The 20,591-nt window shown below is 42.3% G+C and overlaps 1 protein-coding gene across 1 annotated transcript in view; it reads right to left on the bottom strand.

Moving 5' to 3' along the window:
- Nucleotides 1–20,591, bottom strand: part of LOC129624655 (ATP-binding cassette sub-family C member 4-like) — a 171,805-nt gene that overhangs the window by 91,727 nt on the left and 59,487 nt on the right. The window contains exons 14-19 of the mRNA XM_055542815.1: nucleotides 16,208–16,304; nucleotides 12,779–12,976; nucleotides 11,199–11,339; nucleotides 10,413–10,450; nucleotides 9,622–9,716; nucleotides 1,318–1,464 (exon numbers count right to left, since the gene is read on the bottom strand). Coding sequence (XP_055398790.1) covers nucleotides 1,318–1,464; nucleotides 9,622–9,716; nucleotides 10,413–10,450; nucleotides 11,199–11,339; nucleotides 12,779–12,976; nucleotides 16,208–16,304 — 716 coding nt within the window. The remainder of the gene's footprint in view (nucleotides 1–1,317; nucleotides 1,465–9,621; nucleotides 9,717–10,412; nucleotides 10,451–11,198; nucleotides 11,340–12,778; nucleotides 12,977–16,207; nucleotides 16,305–20,591) is intronic.

The following is a 20,591-nucleotide window of genomic DNA, read 5'->3' as shown; positions in this document are numbered from 1 at the left end:
TAAAGATGAAACTCCAGTACTTTGGCCACCTCATGCAAAGAGCTGACTCATTGGAAAAGACTCTGAGGCTAGGAGGGATTGGGGGCAGAAGCAGAAGGGGACGACAGAGGATGAGATGGCTGGATGGCATCACTGACTTGATAGACCTGAGTCTGGGTGAACTCCGGGAGTTGGTGATGGACAGGGAGGCCTGGCGTGCTGCAATTCATGGGGTCATAAAGAGTCGGACATGACTGAGCAACTGAACTGAACTGAACTGAAGTATTAACATAACTATAACTGGCTATTACCATTAGTAACTATCTCCAGGACTGAACCAAGAAATTTGACTCCAGGGTCCATACTTATAACCATGACAACATCCTGCCTGGAGATTTGCCTGCCCAGAAGTATCTATCTACTTTGGTCTTGATCACACAGCTAATTGATGGCCAGGCCAAGGCTACTGTTGTCCTCCCTCCAGTAACATCCCTGCCTCAACAGGCCCTGTCAATCATGACCTACAAAAACAAAGCCACCCTGGGCCCCAGCACAAGTCTAACCAACTGAACAGAGTGGGCATGTGTGCTGATGATCCACCTTTTCATAGGAACCCAGGTCAGGAGGCTACCTTCCAAAGCAAGACAGGTTGAAAGCCTCAGGGTATAGGAAGCAACCACTGGGAACCCTTCAGGGACACTCTTACTTAATAATGAAGATACACCTGCTAGGTACCACAAGACATCTTTAATGTAACCAAAAGTCCATTCTAAAACTAGAGAGTTGATTTTATCGAAGATGATGTTTACATTTCACTGATCTTGTATTTTAATTAATCTTACATTACCATTTAGGTAAAACTCAAAATATGAGCACATAAAGAGTTCTGTGGTTCCAGAAATGGATGAGCAGTGAAAGAAACAAACACACAGCCTGTCTCCTGTAGAGATGTTTCTGGAAGAAGGTCCTTCCTAGTTAGCTTAACACCATGTAACACAGCCAACATTTTAACAACTAGTCAAAAACATTTCAACACATTTTCATCATCTGTTGGGTGTTTCATATGCCACATAACAAATGGATTCCTAAATCATCCTGCAAAGTAAACATTCATGTATTTTTACAGACATGCATACATGGGAATAAAAGCTTATATGCTCCTATATTCAGATTTTCTCTGGTAGGAAAAATTACCAGTGAAGCTTTTTGTAGAAAATGAATAAACATACACAGTGATTTTCTTCCAAGCATCTCTTCCACTTTCAAATATGAAAATGCAAATAGGCACTTAATGTGTTAACAAGACATATTCATTAAGAAATTTCATGTCTGACTTACCTATTGGATTTCTATGGAAGAACAATACCGGAGCTCTTAAAATAGACTCCAACATTTTGTCATGCAAAGCTCGTGAAGAATTAACAAGGATGTAGAATATCAACAGAGATCTTGTGATACCAAAAAGGACAGTAGACACAGTTAACCCTGAAATAAAGAAGCATCACTCAGCACAAGATCTTTGTCTTATCCTCAACCATGCTAAAGCATGGCAGGCAGTTTAAAAAGATACTGTGCATTTTATTCTATAAATAATGTTTGTATAGAGATTTATATATATACAGAATTATATATATATATATATAAAGTAGGTTCTGAGAAGGCAATGGCAACCCACTCCAGTACTCTTGCTTGGCAAATCCCATGGACAGAGGAGCCTGGCAGGCTGCAGTCCATGAGGTCGCTAAGAGTCGGACACGACTGAGCGTCTTCACTTTCACTTCCATGCATTGGAGAAGGAAATGGCAACCCACTCCAGTGTTCTTGCCTGGAGAATCCCAGGGACGGGGGAGCCTGATGGGCTGCCGTCTATGGGGTCGCACAGGGTTGGACATGACTGAAGCGACTTAGCAGCAGTAGCAGCAGCAAAGTAGGTTATCTAAGAGTTTAATGCTTTCAAAAATACATTTATAAAGAAAAGTGTAAAAATCACTGTTTTCCTCCCACTAAATAGAAACAACATGGCGGGGGGGGGGAAATCATGTGTAAACTACAGCTTCATTCTATGCTTGCCTAATTCACTTACAAATTCTAATAAAACTTATAAGAAAGATAATTATACAAGTAGCTGATCTTCCTTTCTCCACATTTCAAATCTCATTATCTACAACATGTCCCATAATCTAAAAGTAAGGTATGCTTTGGTGAAAGTGTTAGTTGCTCAGTCAAATCATACTCTTTGCAACCCCATGGACTGTATCCCCCAGGCTCCCCTATCCATGGAATTCTCCAGGCAAGAATACTGGAGTGGGTTGCTATTCCCTTCTCCAATGCTTTGCTACCAGCACATGAATTAACAGGGAAAAGGAGAAATGAACTACCATTTCCTTGTAATTTACAAGGAAGTATACTTCCATGTGAAGTAGCTTTTTAAGAATCTATTGTATAACACAGGGCACTCTACTTAATGTTCTGTGGTGACCTAGTTGGGAAGGAAATCCAAAGAGAGGATATATGTTTAATTGCTTCACTTGGCTGTACAACCAAGTGAAATTAACATGACACTGGAAAGCAACTATAATAAAAATTAATAAAACTTTAAAATATTCAAAATAAAGTAGCTACTTTCATGCCCAAGTCACTATAAAGAGCATGAAAACACCATGTAAAGTTAGAGGTGGACAAACTCTTTCATAATTGAACTGCAAGAAACTACAAATTATCTTTTGACATGAGATAATCTAAACAAGATAATCTAATCTCTATTTTATAGAACCCCAAAAGAAAATATAATCATTTAAATTTATGTCTTATCAATTACATAAAGGAGCACTACTACACACATAAAAATTAAAATAGCCCTCCAAACATCTCTTCAACTCACAATGCTATATAGAGTGGGGATAAATTCGGCAACATATATTCCATCAAGTACTTTTTTCCATTCAGCTGCCACATCAGTGTTATTTAAATTCTGAAAGCTGGTTAAATTCTTGAATTCTATCAACAGGTATTTGCCTTAGCCCACAATACTATATGAATGTGTAACAGAATCCCTTCCTTCTTCTTTAAGTGCTCAGTTCAGTCCAGTTCAGTCACTCAGTTGTGTCCAACTCTTTGCGACCCCGTGAATCACAGCATGCCAGGACTCCCTGTCCATCACCAACTCCTGGAGTTCACCCAAAATCATGTCCATCAAGTCGGTGATGCCATCCAGCCATCTCATCCTCTGTCATCCCCTTCTCCTCCTGCTCCCAATCCCTCCCAGCATCAGGGTCTTTTCCAATGAGTCAACTCTTCACATGAGGTGGCAAAGTACTGGAGTTTCAGCTTTAGCATCAGTCCTTCCAATGAACACCCAGGACTGATCTCCTTTAGGATGGACTGGTTGGATCTCCTTGCAGTCCAAGGGACTCTCAAGAGTCTTCTCCAACACCACAGTTCAAAAGCATCAATTCTTCAGTGCTTAGCTTTCTTCACAGTCCAACTCTCACATCCATACATGACCACAGGAAAAACAATAGCCTTGACTAGACGAACCTTTGTTGGCAAAGTAATGTCTCTGCTTTTTAATATGCTATCTAAAGTTGGTCATAACTTTCCTTCCAAGGAGTAAGCGTCTTTTAATTTCATGGCTGCAATCACCATCTGCAGTGATTTTGGAGCCCAAAAAAATAAAGTCTGACACTGTTTCCACTGTTTCCCCATTTATTTCCCATGAAGTGATGGGACTGGATGCCATGATCTTAGTTTTTTGAATGTTGAGTTTTAAGCCAACTTTTTCACTCTTCTCTTTCACCTTCATCAAGAGGCTCTTTAGTTCCTCTTCACTTTCTGCCATAAGGGTGGTGTCATCTGCATATCTGAGGTTATTGATATTTCTCTCGGCAATCTTGATTCCAGCTTGTGCTTCTTCCAGCCCAGCATTTCTCATGATGTACTCTGCATATAAGTTAAATAAGCAGGGTGACAATATGAAGCCTTGATGTACTCCTTTTCCTATTTGGAACCAGTCTGTTGTTCCATGTCCAGTTCTAACTGTTGCTTCCTGACCTGCATATAGGTTTCTCAAGAGGCAGGTCAGTTGGTCTGGTATTCCCATCTCTTTCAGAATTTTCCACAGTTTCTTGTGATCCACACAGTCAAAGGCTTTGGCATAGTCAATAAAGCAGAAATAGATCTTTTCCTAGAACTCTCTTGCTTTTTCCACGATCCAGTGGATGTTGGCAATTTGATCTCTGGTTCCTCTGCCTTTTCTAAAATCAGTTTGAACATCTGGAAGTTCACGGTTCATGTACTGCTGAAGCCTGGCATGGAGAATTTAAGCCCTTATTGTCCATCAATTCAGAATGTAAAGAGCTGGTATATTCAAGTTTCTTATCAAGTGATCAATAAAATAAATACAAAATTTCAAAGAGTGGATTTTTACATAACTCACTGTTTTCAGAAAGTTTTTCCAAGCATTTCCTATGAAGACATTTAAATTTTTACGTATTAAAAAATTTATTGGGGTATAGTTGCTTTACGATGTTATGTTAGTTTCTGCTGTTCAACACAGTAATTCAGCTATATGTATGCATATATCCCCTCCCTCTTGGGCCTCCCTTCCCCCCATCCCTCCCCTCTAAGTCATCACAGAGCACTGAGCTGAGCACCCTGTTCTATACAGCAGCTCCCCACTTAGCTATCTGTTTTACACATGGTAGTGTATATATGTCAATCCTAATCTTCCAGTTCATCTCCCTCACCTCCCCACTGTCAGGGAATGTTTAACAGAAGCATTCCTATGTGCTCTTTCTCATAAATTCTCTGTTCCTTATCAGTTTCTGGCAACAGATACTGAGTGGAACGGCACACTGCTCCCAGGACTGAGGTCATAGGATGAGATATTCGTGGATCTCCTTCCAGTAAACATTCTCCTTATGACAAAACTGCTTAGTCTTGATCTTCTGTCTTGAGATATGGATTGTCTCCTGACCTTATGACCATCGTTAATCCCTTGTTCCCTTGGTAACAGTTGCTGTACATTTGGTTTTCTGATCTTTATCATTGTTTAAAGAAATTCATTGTACAACAGCCTATATATATACTCACAGAAAGATCATTAAAGCACCTTTGCTCCATCAGAGCTTGGGTCCCCGTGTCTTTCTTTCTTTCTCTCTCTCTCTCTCCTTCCCTCCAGCTCTCTCTCTCTCATTTTCTTATCATTGACTCCGGACCACCAGGTTCCAGTCCATTAAAGGACCACAACACTCCACTCCCGCTCTGTGTCTAAATATCTCTTCTCTACATCTACAACTCTATTCATCCCCTGTAAATAGGTTCATCTGTACCATTTTTTTTTATTCCATGTTGTTGTTGTTCAGTCACCAAGTAGTGTCCAACACTTCATAACCCCATTGACTGCAGCATACCAGGCTTCCCTGTCCCTCACCATCTCCCAGAATTTACCCAAGTTCATGAGTTGGTGATGCCATCCAACCAGCTCATCCTCTGTCACTCTCTTATCCTTTTGCCTTCAACCTTTCCCAGCATCAGGGTCTTTTCCAGTGAGTCAGCTGCTTCCATCAGGAGGCCAAAGTATTGGAGCTTCAGCTTCAGCATCAGTACTTCCAATGAGTATTCAGAGTTGACTTCCTCTTAGACTGACTGTTTTGATCTCCCTGCTGTCCAAGGGACTCTCGATCTCAAGTCTTCTCTAGCACCACAGTTCTAAAACATCAATTCTTCAGTGCTGAGCCTTCTTTATAGTCCATCTCTCACATCTGTACATGACTACTTGAAAGACCATGGTCTTCAGTATATGGTCCTTTGTCGGCAAAGTGATATCACTGCTTTTTAACACACTGTCTAGGTTTGTCATAGCTTTCCTGCCAAAAAGAAATTGTCTTCTAATTTCATGGCTTGAGTCACCATCCACAGTGATTTTAGAGCCCAAGAAGAGGAAATCTGTCACAGCTTCCACATTTCCCCCTTCTGTTTGCCATGATGTGATGGGACTGGATCCCATGATCTTAGTTTTTTTAAATAGTCAGTTTTAGAGGCACTTTAGTTCCTTTTTGCTTTCTGCCATTAGAGTGGTATCACCCAGGTATCTAAGGTTGATATTCTCCAGCAATCTTGATTCCAGTGTAACCCATCCAGCCTGGCATTTCACATGATGTGCTCTGTGTATAATTTAAATAAACGGGGTGACAATAAGCAGCCTTGTTGTGCTCCTTTCTCAATCCTGAAACAATCAGTTCTTCCATACAGGGTTCTAACTGTTGCTTCTTGATCTGCATACAGGTTTCTCAGGAGACAGGTAAGAAGGTCTGGTATTCTCATCTCTTTAAGAATTTTCCATAGTTTGTTATGACAAACACAGTCAAAGGCTTTAGCTTAGTTAGTGAAACAGGTAGATGCTTTTCTGGAATTCCCTTGCTTTCTCTATGATCCAGCCAATGTTGACAATTTGATCTCTGGTTCCTCTTCCTTTTCTAAACGCAGCTTAAACATCTGGAAGTTCTCAGTTCACATGATGCTGAAACATAGCTTGAAGGATTTTGAGCATAATCTTAGTAGCATGGGAGATGAGTGCAATTGTCTGATGGATTGAACATTCCTTAGTGCTGCCTTTCTTGGAATTGGGAAGAAGATTGACCTTTTCCAGTCCTGTGGCCACTGCTGGATTTTCCAAATTTGCTGACATATTGAGTGCAGCAATTTAAATCATTTTGGATTTTAAATAGCTCTGCTGGAATTCCATCACCTCTAGCAGCTTTATAGGCAGCCATGCTTCCTAAGGCTCACTTGACTTCACACTCCAGAATATCTGGCTCTGAGTGAGAAACTACATCATGGTGGTTATCCAGGTCATTAAGATTTTTATTGTATAGTTCTTCTGTGTTTTCTTTCCATCTCTTCTTGATATCTTCTGCTTCAGTTAGGTATTTACCATTTCTGTCCTTTATTGTGCCGATCTTTGGAAGAAATGTTCCTTTTATATTTCCAAGTTTCTTGAAGAGATCTCTAGCCTTGCCCTTTCTGTTGGTTTTCCTCTTTCTTTATAGAAAGAAAGGCTACAAAGAAAGCCTTCCGGTCTCTCCTTGTTATTCTCTAGAACTCTGCATTTAGTTCTAGTAGGTCTTCTAGGTCTTCATAGAACTGATCAACTTCAGCTTCTTTGGCATCAGCGGTTGGAGCATAGACTTGGATTACTGAGATTTTGAATGGTTTGCCTTGGAAATGAACCAAGATCATTCTGTCATGATGAATGACAGAACTTTTAAGGTTGCACCCAAGAACTGCATTTTGGACTCTTGTTGATTATGAGGGCTATTCCATTTCTTCTAAGCAATTCTTGCACATTAGTAGATATAATAGTCATCTGAATTAAATTCACCCATTCCTGTCCATTTTAGTTAACTGATTAAGATGTCTATGTTTACTCTTACCATTTCCTGCTTGACCATGCCCATTTTACCTTGATTCATGGACCTAACATTCAAAGGTCCTATGCAATACTGTTATTTGCAGCATCAGATTTTACATCCCCCAACAGACACATCCACAACTGAGCGTCATTTCCACTGTGGCCTAGCCACTTCATCCTGTCTGGAGCTAATAGTAATTATCTTCCGCTCTTCCCCAGTAGCTTATTGGACACCTTCTGACCTGGGGGCCAAATCTTTTGGTGTCATATCTTTTTGCCTTTGTACACAGTTCATGGCTTTCTCATGGCTAGTACACTGGAGTGGCTTGCCATTCTCTCCTCTAGTGGATTACATTTTGTCAGAACTCTCCACTATGACCCGTCTGTCTTAGGTGGCCCTACATGGCATAGCTCATAGCTTCATTGAGTTATGCAAGCCCCTTTGCCATGATAAGGCAGTGATCCATGAAGAGGCTAGATTCCATTATATATGCATTAATATAAGTATTTTTTCTTTTTTTTTTTTCTACCTAACTTACTTTACTTTGTATTACAGACTCTAGGTCCATCCACCCCTCAACAAATGACCCAATCTCATTCCTTTCTATGGATAAGTAATATTCCAGTGTACATGTGTGTTAGTCGCTCAGTCATGTCCAACTCTTTGCAACCCCATGGACTGTAGCCCGCCAGGCTCCTCTGTCCATGGAATTCTCCAAGCATGAATACTGGAGTGGGTTGTCACTCCCTTTTCCAGGGGTTCTTCCTGACCCAGGGACGAAACTCAGGTCTTCAGCACTGCAGGCAAATTCTTTACCATTTGAGCTACCCGGGGAGCCCTCCTCCCCCGATCCACTGTATATATGTATCACAAATGAGATGAAAAAACAGCCCTGAGAATGGGAGAAAGTAGTTACAAAATAAGTAACTGACCAAGGATTAATCTCCACAATATACAAACAGTTAATGCAGCTTAATATAAAAAAAAAAAAACCCAATCAAAAAATGGGAAGAAGACCTATATAGACCTTTCTCCAAAGAAGACCTACAGATTGTCAAGAGGCACAAGATGCTCAATATCATTATTTGAGAAATGCAGATCAAAACTATAATAAAGTACTACCTCACACCAGTCAGAATGGCCATCATCAAAAAATATACAAACAATAAATGCTAGAGAAGGTATGGAAAAAGAGAACCTTCTTGCACTGTTCGTAGGAATGTAAATTGTTACAGTCACTTTGGAGAACAGAATGGAGGTTCCTTAAAAAATTGAAAATAGAAGTACCATACGACTCAGCAATCCCACTACTGGGCATATACCCTGAGAAAACCATAATTCAAAAAGACACACACACCCCAGTGTTCATAGCAACACTATTTACAAAAACTAGGATGTAGAAGCAACCTAAATGTCCATCAACAGATGAATGGATAAAGAAAGCATTTAAATTTTTTATTAAAGATATCATTTAAATAGTATGTAATGCTATGCTATATATATATATATATATATATATATATATATATATATATATATATATATATCCTAAATACTCTTGTGAATAGAGAGTCATCTTAATAGTGAATATTAGTCTGGCAAGCCAAATTTTGAATTAATCACACATGGGGAGGAGGTAACATTGTAATCTCAGGGTAAGAAAGAGAAGAAATCCTAATTCCAGACACTGGACTTCCCTTGGTTAGCTTCTCAAGTTATTAGTGAAGCCCTGGAGATGACCAGTGTGGAAAGGGGAGCTTTGCATACCACAGAGGTAATAATGCTTTTATTTGCAGCCCATGCTGCCAGAGGATTTCATCCAAGATCAATAAAAGCCAGGGTTTATTCAGACAGAATTGGAACACGTGAACCACAGGGTGGGGATTCATTTCTATCCCCCTTGCCCATCCATATAATGATATAAGATTTAGCTAAAGCACCTACTAAAATACACAATAGCTACATATTTCCAGTGGCTGATTATGCTGAATATGCAATCCTGGTTTAACTACCAAAATCCATTATGGAACAAGTTAAGAGTCTTCGTTCAACCTTTTTTCTTCTAGTAGATCTTTAAAATATTTATTCTAAGTAATTCACAGAGTAAATGTGATTCAGATACTTAATCTATTAAGACATTACTGAATTACTCTGGAAGCCTTCTTGCTCACGCAGACTCATTGTAAGCACGTTAAACTCTGGTATTATAGAGCAGATGACTCAACTTTACCTGAATAAACTCTTAAGTACCAGTTCAGAACGAATACTACATCTTCATCTTCTTTTACATATCCCCCCAAATACAGGTCATTTTGTACATTCGCCCTATGGAACAGGAAGTAAAAAATATTACACTATAGATATACATAGAATTTATACAAATATGATGAAAAAATTACTTCAATTCAAGAAATGTATTTTATGCTGGAAAGTGTTTCCCAGCTCACAAGGCCCTCTGTGTGTCTCCCTTTTAAAAATCTGAATCATGACTTTCAGTTTTCAAAATTATCTGTGAAGACAGACTTAGAAAATGAACTTATGGTTGCCAAGGGGAAGGATAGTTAGAGAAGTTTTGATGTTCATGCACAAACTGCTATATTTAAAACAGGTAACCAACGAGGGTTTATTGTATAGCACATGGAACTCTGCCCAGTGTTATGTGGCAGCCTGGATGGGAGTGAAGTTTGGGGGAGAATGGGTACATGTATATGTATGGCTGCATCCCTTCACTGTTCATATGAAACTATCACAACATTGTTGATTGGCCATATCCCAATACAATATTAAAAGTTCAAAAAAAGAAAAAGAATTGTCTGTGAAGAAGCTGCTAAAGGGAGGGACATGGGGTGAGACCACTTGGGGATCACACACCACCCGCAGGAACTTTCATCTTTCTTCAGGGAAACTACGTGAGGGTCAGAAGAGGAGGCTGAACGAGCCCCATCTCTCCCCCTGATTCTGTGGGAAAGGGGTCTTTGTGTAGATTTCACAGCACTTTGGATCAGAGCAGGAATCACTCACCAGAATGCAAGCCACCAATCTTGCAGGATGTAGGCAACCTGGAGCAGACACAACAGTCACTCAGACACTGACATTACCGAGCCCTCACACCCCGCTCACTAGGATGGGGATAGAAAGGCTCCAGAAAACAGAGACGGTTCTTCTGGCTCACCAAGTCCACACCCCACATGACCACAGGTCAGAGGAGGGCATCTTGCAAGTTAATATCTTTAAAAGAAATCCCCTTTTCCCTAGAAGACTTTGCTCCCCAGATACAATGTACTTCAATGCAAATACAAGTGGACTGCAAAAGTCAGTAATAACAGAACAAATGTTGGGATTTTGCAAAGCAAAAAGCTTGACAGATACAGTGATGGTCAGTTCTGGGTGTCATCTTGGCTGGGCCAGTCTCCAGTGATTCATGTAAATACTTGTCCAGATGTTGTTGTGAAGGTATTTTGTGGATGTGGCTCATATCCATCATCAGAACTTAAGTAGAGGAGATCACTCTCAACACTGTGGCTGCCTCATCCAGTCAGTCAAAGGTGCTAAGAGCAAAACCTGAGGCTTCCTTGAGGAGGAAGAAATTCTGCCTCAAGACAGCAGGGTCAGCTCCTGCCTGAGGTTCCAGCCTGCAGGCCTGCATTTCTGATCTCACATTCACCAAGCTAGGCCCACAACTGCATGAGCCAAGTCTTTGAGATAAATCTCTTAATATGAATATTTTAAAAATAATTTAAAATAGAGTATAAATAGTATGTAAATATCAAGCCAAGTGCATAAACCAAAATACACACCCTTACGTACCTGAGCTGCGATGTTTACTAGAATAAGGAAGATGATGACAGGCCAGTCAGCACCAGCTGTGAAGTAATTCTTATAGGTCTTAAAACCAACTTTTCCTTCCAAATGGTCCTCTAGAGGTAGTGTAACCTGTATATTCTCAGTCTAGAAGGGGAAAATGGCAATGAGAGATGAAATTTTAAAAAATGAACCCCAAATTTCAAGAGTTCAACAATGCCCTCCACTGCAAAGCTGTGGGAATCAGACATATCCCACACACTGGTAGGAGTGCAGGATAGTCCATCTCCATATGGGTGTAGGAATATCTGGCCAAATCACATATATGTTTACCCCTGGACTCAGCCATCCCACTCATAGGAATCTATGAGAAATAATCAAACTCATTCACATGAGGTTATTCACTGTTGGGGAGCTTTGCTTAAAATAGCACATGACTCTCAACACACACACAACAAAATCAATTAATGTATAAATGTAGAAATTTCCTCTAAAATAACACACAAAATGATATGGAGCTAATGTATCCCTCGAGATGACTGTGTCATTCAATGATAGAAACGTAAAACATACTTGGGGGGCTCAAAACTCTAGCCAAATACAGTAAACTGAGTTCACAGAGAGCGTTAAAGAGGAGGTTGGACAGCACATTGCAAGCATATGATCTGAATCTATTTGGTTCCTAATTTCAGAGAGTGATTCCTGAGTTTAGAGGCGGATTCATGTTGATATACGGCAAAACCAATACAATATTGTAAAGTTAAAAAATAAAAAAATTAAAAAAAAAAAAGAAAGTGAACAACTAATCCAAATACTTATCAGAATCATCCAGGCTCCTGGGTTTGGATATTGAGGGTTTGGCTATCAAGGGAATATCTGCGTATGTTTTTAAGGGAGATCTAGTGCATTTCTGCAATTCTGTCTGGAGGACTTAGAATGCATTATGGAGTCACAGGAGCCTAGTGTGTCCTCGGCTCTATCCCGGCCACTGGGATTCAAGGTCGATAAGATGTGGTTCTCAGTCTTGAAGGGTAAGAAAGGAGGACGGGAACCAACAGCAAAGTGTCTACCATGTGTCAGGTCCTTTGCCCACCTTACCTCTGGCCCATCACAAACCACCTGACACCGAGGCAAGATAATACCATCAGTCACCTGCAGTGCCAGAATATTCCAACATAGAGGAAAAGGAGCTGATTTAACATGGCAACAGCAGGACTCAGTCTAAGGGGGTCTTCACATTAAGCCTCTGGATGCATAAGGGAAACCAGGGGCCACAAGCATGAGTAGGATGTAACCATGGTAAACTAAAGAGTTCTCAATCAGTATGAGCCACATTCACTCAGAAATTCATAGCAGGACATCCACTACTGATCTCCATAAGAGTCTCCATCCTAACCAAAGGGGAACCCCAAGAAGGCTTGCTCCCCTCATGCTCTTCTAACTCTACCAATTCCATGGAATAAGACTTTGGGAACCTTAGGGTCTACTTTGGAACAAATGAAGATGTCATGAGCAGAGCAGACTGAAGGTCCGTGAGACCACCAAGGGCAGACAGACCCAGGTACACCGCAGGATGAGAAACTCACTTCTTGGTCCTCTGGAGCTGCATCTTTTAACGAGGGCTTGGGAGACTGGAAAGACTGAACCAAAGACTCAGTGATCACAGTAGGAGTTCCTGGAACTGGAGATGGTTCAGACTGCTCATTTCCCTTCTCAAAAAAGGAAAAAATATCTACCCTGGATTTCAGGAACTCAGAGTAAGTTCCTCTTTCCACTGTTATCCCCTAAAATAAAAAATTTGAGAGAAATTAATTTATATTTGATAATATTAAACCAACATAAATACTAATGAAGAAAAGTTATCTTGTCTTAAATTATGCTTTTTGAAAAAAAGTGATGCCTGGGTCTAGAATTCTTGAGAAATCTAGTTCAGTCAGCTCAGTACAGAACTGAGCATTGTGTTCTCTGCCAAACCCTGTCCCCGTGTCAGGTGCTGGGGGATGTGAAAGAAACGTGTGTTCACATGTTAAAGATGGAGGCCATTGACATGATGACCGTGGGCACTTAGGGAGGATCAGCACAGTCTTTTTAGACAACATGGGAACTGAGAGAAGCCTCATATGACAATTATAGGAAAGAAATGTATACTTAACCCAGAGGTGGGCACAAGCACATCTGCATATGGGTAAGAGTCTCTCATGAAATCTCCACTGACCACTGTCACTGTCGCACTATCATGTGCCCAGCTGGGATAATAGGAACCAGCCCCGGACAGCAAACCCATGAGAGGCCTCTCCATGGCCTCTACAACGGTCCCACACACTCAGCAAGTTCCCAACTGAAAATTCAATATTCCACCTGATAAAGTAATTAAACAAGGAGGCCATGGGACTGGAGTGGCTCTAAAGCCTTGGCAGTCTGTGCCCACAAACCAAAACCTAAGCCAGAATCAATGCACTCAGATCTGAGAAAAAACTTAGGAATGACCAACCATAAGCAGCCAACTAGGCTTCCCTAAATCAGGCAACTGCTTAAAATATAACCAATCAAATAATTTTCTTTGAACACATGTGACATATCCTTGCATAGTTTCTCTCCCTTTCAAATTCATATAAGATAATGTCTGCAGATGTTTTACTATTTTCTGACCCCGTGAAACCAGACTCAGCTGATTCCCTCAGTAGCAAATAAAACATTAGGGGAAAAAAATCTCAGGATGCAAAACTCATCAAATGAGAAGCAGCTCTGGTTGAGGCAGCTCAGGTGGAGGGAGATGACCAGGACCCTCACTGGGACCCCTCTCACACTCTCCCCTGAGGGGGTCCACTGGGAGAAATGCAGGGAAGCATCTGGGTACCATCTGATACTGCAGAACCAGAAAAAGATACAGGATATATTATGTCATGTTCCACTTGGGAGGGGAAATTCACACACTTCTTTAGTGAAATTACCACTCACCACATCAAATCTGTAATATGGAAATTTAAATGATTGGTGGTACAAAGACAGCAATTTCACTCAACAGTCAAGCACTGACAATTCTGGGGGGATGAAGGGACAGCCATCCCCCATCTGCTGTGAAGAGAGGGACCCGACAGTGAGGATGGACCCCAACTCATGCAGGGGTGCTCACCAGTGGACAAATAGTTGTTTTATTAATACTAAAATTGGGGGTAGTATCCTCAAAGGAAACACTAGGGGGACCCCAAAACATCTAGAGATGGGCGAAATAGGTTATACTCCTGCCCACTGATCCTGTGCTCATAACACTATCAACATTGGGGTTTACACACTAGAATTGCCCTCTCTGCACATGAAATCAACTGCTCTCAAACTTGAGAACCCTTAGCCTACCCCTAGAGTGGAGAAGGGCTGACACATGGAACCGCTCCTAGATAGGCAGGGGTTCTGTACTTTAATAATCTTTCTTTAGAGTAGAGATTCGTTTCAGAAGTCAGGGATCTGACCAAGGGCCTGTGGAACAGTCAGGGGTTAACAACAAAGGCGCTGAGACCCAGAGGCAAACAAGCCAAGGAGTGAAGCATCGGACGACCACCAAGTCTGAACACTTCTCACTAGTCTCCACCCCACACCCAGCCATGCTAGGAGTTGTGGGTTGGATGGTGCTCCCTCCTTAAAAGGATGTGCTCAAACATGACACCTGTGGACGTGACCTTATTTGGATACAGGGTCTTCGCAGATGTAATCGAGTTAAGATGAGGTCACACTGGAGCAGGGTGACCTAAAGTCAGTAAGACCGATGTCATTATGAGAATAGAAGAGACCCAGACTGACACGGGGACAAAGGCCATGTGACATCAGAGGCAGACACCACAGTGCTGCAGCTGGAAGCCAAGGAACACCAAGGAAGGCCCGTGAACACCAGAGGCTGGAAGGAAGGATTCTCCCTGGAGCCTCTGGTGGGAACACGGCCCTGCCATCACCTGGATTTGGGACTTGTAGCCTCCAGAACAAGGAGACAATAAACTCCTGCGGTCACCCAGCTTGCGGTGCTGTGATACGGCAGCTCTAGAAACTGAATCTCTAACCTGAGCCCACACTTCTGTCTCCTCAGCTTTACTAAGGCTCCTAACTGCTTCTTCTGTCACCCCTCCAGTGACCATCAGAGGAATCTCTTAACTCCCACATCAGATCACATCCCTCCTCTGATCTGGAATATCCAAGACTTCCATCCCACTTCCAGGTTCGCTGCCCACTGCTCGGAGACCAGCTCCCTCCCATTGCCCTGGTCACTCCTTAGACACTCTGGTCTTCCTGCTGTTCCTCCAACCTGCCAGGTCAACTCCTTCCTTAGGACCCCCTGCCTCAGACTCCCTCCCCCAGGTGACTGTGTGGCCCCCACCTTCATGTCACGCAAACCCTGTGAGGCAGCCAGGATGTCACCTTCTTTGTCACATCCTCCCCATAAGAACAGGGTCCCCGTGAAGGCAGGGCCTTGTCCTCCTGTTGCACAGGCTCCCACACGTATTGGGCACATAGAGACCTGGGCAGGGAGACCAGCAACTGGAGACACCAGCAGAGAGGATGTCTCTGACCTGGATGCTCGGATACCCAACCTTGCTTCTGGAGCTAATGGAAGATGCTCTTTAGACAAATTATGTATGACAATCACCTGGATACCAACAGATCGTAGAATCTCTAATTTCTAAGTGATACACTTTGACTTAAGTCATGGAAGAAGAAAGTAAAATGTTCTAAATAAAACTGTAACATTTCCCTTAACAAATTTCATTAGAATAGTGATGATTCAATAACCCTGTGGTTGCACATTTATACACTTTAGGGTTTATGTGGCTTAGAGTGTAATAGTGACATTTCTATAGGGCTTTAGGTTCATCCTCCAAGGTATGAACACCAGCTCTGAGAAGAAGGAGGCAAAAAACTGAGGGAGAAGAGGGCATTTACCATAAACCCAGGAGAGTAACCCACAGGGAGGTCTGTCTTTCAACACACCTGAGTGCTAGCAATTCCACGGATTTCTAGAAATTACTTACATCTTTCAATATCAGAATCTGACTTGAATCTTTTAGGTACTGCAACTGATGCGTGACTAAGATTGTGATCTTCTCCTTCAAGGCCTGATGGACACACCTACAAATGTAAAAGGCACAGTAAGCAAAAGCACATTAATGGGGTGCCTCAATGAAACCCTATATTTTGAAAACAGTGAGACAAAGACCACGCAGCAGTGAAAGATCTTTAGTTTAAATACCAAATCAATAATACAAATTAAGTAAACACAAATCAATTCATCCAACTAGGTTCTTAAATTTATCAGCAGAAAATTTGAATCTAGTGCTATAAAAAAATTCTTAAAACCAGTCTACTGAAGGAGACAAAAACAGCTAAGTTTTTTCCTCTAAAACTCAGTTTAACAATTATTTACATGTTTCATTAAGGAAAACAACTGAGTAATAGTGAGATTTCAAAACTTGACTAAACTAAAACACTATTTTATTTCTATCTGGGAATGCGAGAAAAGGGATCCATGTCATTTAAAAATGTGTACATTCTTAGACAGCTTTCTAGGTGATTATTTATAATTAATGAGGCAAATATTCACAACAAAAAATTAATAGATTCTTGGTAATCTTTGCCAGAGTGCATTTGCTAGACACTTGTTCCCAAAGAATGTTAGATAGAAAATGAATGCCAGAGTGGCCTCTATCAGTCACTACAATATTCCCAATTCCATTCAGGAAGCAAGTCTTCTTTCATTTGGAGTGAACACCTTCCACCTATGAAAGTAAAAGAACAGAATCCAAACGGCCCAAATCACAGTGGAAATCACCCAATGGCTCAGAGCACCCACCAGTTCTCTTAGTCAAGACACCCCTCACTGCTGCTGCTGCTAAGTCGCTTCAGTTGTGTCCAATTCTGTGCGACCCCATAGACGGCAGCCCACCAGGCTCCCCCGTCCCTGGGATTCTCCAGGCAAGAACACTGGAGTGGGTTGCCATTTCCTTCTCCAATGCTTGGAAGTGAAAAGTGAAAGTGAAGTCACTCAGTGGTGTCTGACTCCTAGCGACCCCATGGACCGCAGCCTACCAGGCTCCTCCATCCATGGGATTCTCCAGGCAAGAGTACTGGAGTGGGTTGCCATTGCCTTCTCCAACACCCCTCACTATTCAACCTTAAATTGTTTTCACAGTTAAAAAAAAAAAAAAAAAAAAAAAACTACTCCTACATTTCAAATGTAGACCCCAAGGGACTCAGGCCCAGTGTCATTCCACAGGGTCCACAACCCCTCCAGGGAAGCAAGTGGGTGAGCCTGGGGCTCCAGGCAGGTACTCTGGGAGCCCAAGGCCCTTGCAGAACAAATCTCAGGAACCTGGGCCAGAGCTCAGCCTGTGAGTGAGTCAGATAGAGTCTGGAGGCAGCAGACTGCAGCTCAGTCCCTCTCATGAGACGGACGACATCAGACAAGTGACTAAACCTCAGTTTCTTCACCTTAGAACATCAATTACAACTCACCCATGTGTTCTGAGAAATCAAACCACCAATCTACTCAGCAAATGTCAGCTTTCTTTTCCACTCTTCCCTAGCCACGAGTGGTCATGTGCTTTGGACTCAGGTCAGAAAACTCTTAAGGGGACACTGTGGGCACTGAGTCTATGATCAGAAACAAGACCCTGGGATGTAAACACACACACCATCCCTTTGCTAAGTCTAAAAGGATTCATTTTTACACTTTGACATGTGTTAGTTCAGCGTTCATACCTAAGTTTCTTGACTAAAACTTGTTCAAACTTAGTACTAAAAACTTAATACTGAATCAGAATTGTTTCTCCTTAATTCATAATTACCTGCCAATAATCTCTAAAGGTGGATGTTAATCAAATCTGACAGGGTATTGTGTCCAAGATGAACCAACCCAAAAGTTTTAAGATGTTTTCTTCCTAACATCCCATCACAGATGAGGTAATACAAATAATTACAATGAAGAGATCAGTTAATGGCTTTGAATTTTTCCTAAATGATGCTTTTATCCAAATCACTAGAAGAATACACTATTTTCCAAGTTTTTAAAGATTTCCAAGTCATGCCATAGAAATGACTGAGTCAGCAACCAGTTGTATAACAGTTATTCCAATATAGTCTGTGTTAATCCTATAATCCCACATATAATCCTATATAAGGGCTCTATTAAAAGGGGACGCATCTTGCGCTGGAGGTGATACAAGTAAGACAGAGGCCCCACCTCCGTTCATTCAATCGGCAGAGGTTTGCTGAGGAGCCAGGCACTGTCCTAAGTGCTGAGGATCCACCCATATAGGTCAAGATGGAAGACAATACTCTGCACCGTGTAGAGGACACAGTGAGCAAGCATAAAAAACCCACTATTGGGCTGTGACCTGTGCTCTGAAGGAAAAAGAAGGGCAGCTGCTGTCTTAGATGTGGAGACACGGGAGCCCTGAGACTAAGTGGGGAAACATCCTGGAAGAAGGCACAGCAGGTGCAGAGTTCCTTGGAAAGAACAGGCTGGGCTGAGGTGTCTTCCTGCATTCATAGTTTATGGGTGGCAGGTGGTGGCGGTGGTTTAGTGGCTAAGTCGTGTCTGACTCTTGCAATCCCATGGACTGTAGCCCGACAGGCTCCTCTGTCCATGAGATTTTCCAGGCAAGAATACGAGAGCGGGTTGCCATTTCCTTCTCCAGGGGATCTTCCCGACCCAGAAGTCGAACCTGGGTCTCCTGCACTGCAGGCAGATTCTTTCCAAACTGAGCTACAGCGGGTGGCAGGGGGACTCATAAATGGTCAAGTGCACCCACTGAGGGCTGTGGGCAGACAGAGGGCACGGGCGCCCCCTGGAGGAGCAGGAGGGAATGGCAGTTCCCATCCTCCACCTTCCTTCTGTGTCCTGGCGCACTGCTCCCTGGCTCTGGGACAGAGGGACCGGTGTGTACAGACAGACAGGGGTGAGAAAGGACCCCCACAGAGCCAGCCCAGCTGGACACCGAGTGGGTGTGGGGACGAACTGGAAAGGCTGATGGGAGCAGACAGCAAGGAAGCCTGTTTGTTTGAGGACCTGGAGCTGCTTTATGAATGTGGTGGTGGCAGAGTGGTGGTGGGGGGGGAGGTGTGTCCATGAAGGGCTGGAGCAGGTGGGTGAGCTGTGTAGACAAGAGGGTGAGCTGTGTAGACAGCAGCGTGGGAGTCTTATCAGAACAGACCCCAAGATCTGATGATGCAGGAGGCAGGGGTCTAGTGATGTGGGGCTGAACCAGGATGGGATCCATGACTGGACACAGATGAGACTGCATCACTTCACATAAGGCCCTCACCTTCTGTAGCTGATAGAATTCACTGTGTTCACAGCATAAAGCTGTAAAAGTCATGAGCCTCAATGACCTTGGATATAAATTCATGACTGAAGGAAACTGTTAATGGCAAGCAGACATGTGAGTCATTCATTTGTAATACAAAACCCTCCCCATGACTAAGCTTCCACACAACCACCATATCTCACAGCATATTGTTCCATCCAATTCTCTGACTTGAAAACACTCTCCAGTTGCTGCTGAGTGGTTTCCTAAATTGCTTTCACGCTCTCTGCTTTAAGTTTCCCTAGAGAATGAGATCAAATTGCCAACATCTGCTGGATCATGGAAAAAGCAAGAGAGTTCCAGAAAAACATTATTTCTGCTTTATTGACTATGCCAAAGCCTTTGACTGTGTGGATCACAATAAACTGTGGAAAATTCTGAGAGATGGGAATACCAGACCACATGACCTGCCTCTTGAGAAACCTATATGCAGGTCAAGAAGCAACAGTTAGAACTGGACATGGAACAACAGACTGGTTCCAAATAGGAAAAGGAGTACGTCAAGGCTGTATATTGTCACCCTGCTTATTTAACTTATATGCAGAGTACATCATGAGACACGCTGGGCTGGAAGAAGCACAAGCTGGAATCAAAATTGCCGGGAGAAATATTAATAACCTCAGATATGCAGATGACACCACCCTTATGGCAGAAAGTGAAGAGGAACTCAAAAGCCTCTTGATGAAAGTGAAAGAGGAGAGTGAAAAAGTTGGCTTAAAGCTCAACATTCAGAAAACGAAGATCATGGCATCTGGTCCCATCATTTCATGGGAAATAGATGGGGAAACAGTGGAAACAGTGTCAGAATTTATTTTGGGGGGCTCCAAAATCACTGCAGATGGTGACGGCAGTCATGATTTAAAAGACACTTTCTCCTTGGAAGGAAAGTTATGACCAACCTAGATAGCATATTGAAAAGCAGAGACATTACTTTGCCAACAAAGGTTCGTCTAATCAAGGCTATGGTTTTTCCAGTGGTCATGTATGGATGCGAGAGTTGGACTGTGAAGAAAGCTGAGCGCCGAAGAATTGATGCTTTTGAACTGTGGTG

This window comes from Bubalus kerabau, chromosome 12 (assembly GCF_029407905.1).
Source record: "Bubalus kerabau isolate K-KA32 ecotype Philippines breed swamp buffalo chromosome 12, PCC_UOA_SB_1v2, whole genome shotgun sequence".
Lineage (NCBI taxonomy): Eukaryota > Metazoa > Chordata > Mammalia > Artiodactyla > Bovidae > Bubalus > Bubalus kerabau.
Note: the sequence above shows the minus strand (reverse complement) of the source record. Positions and strands in the feature narration are given on the sequence as shown.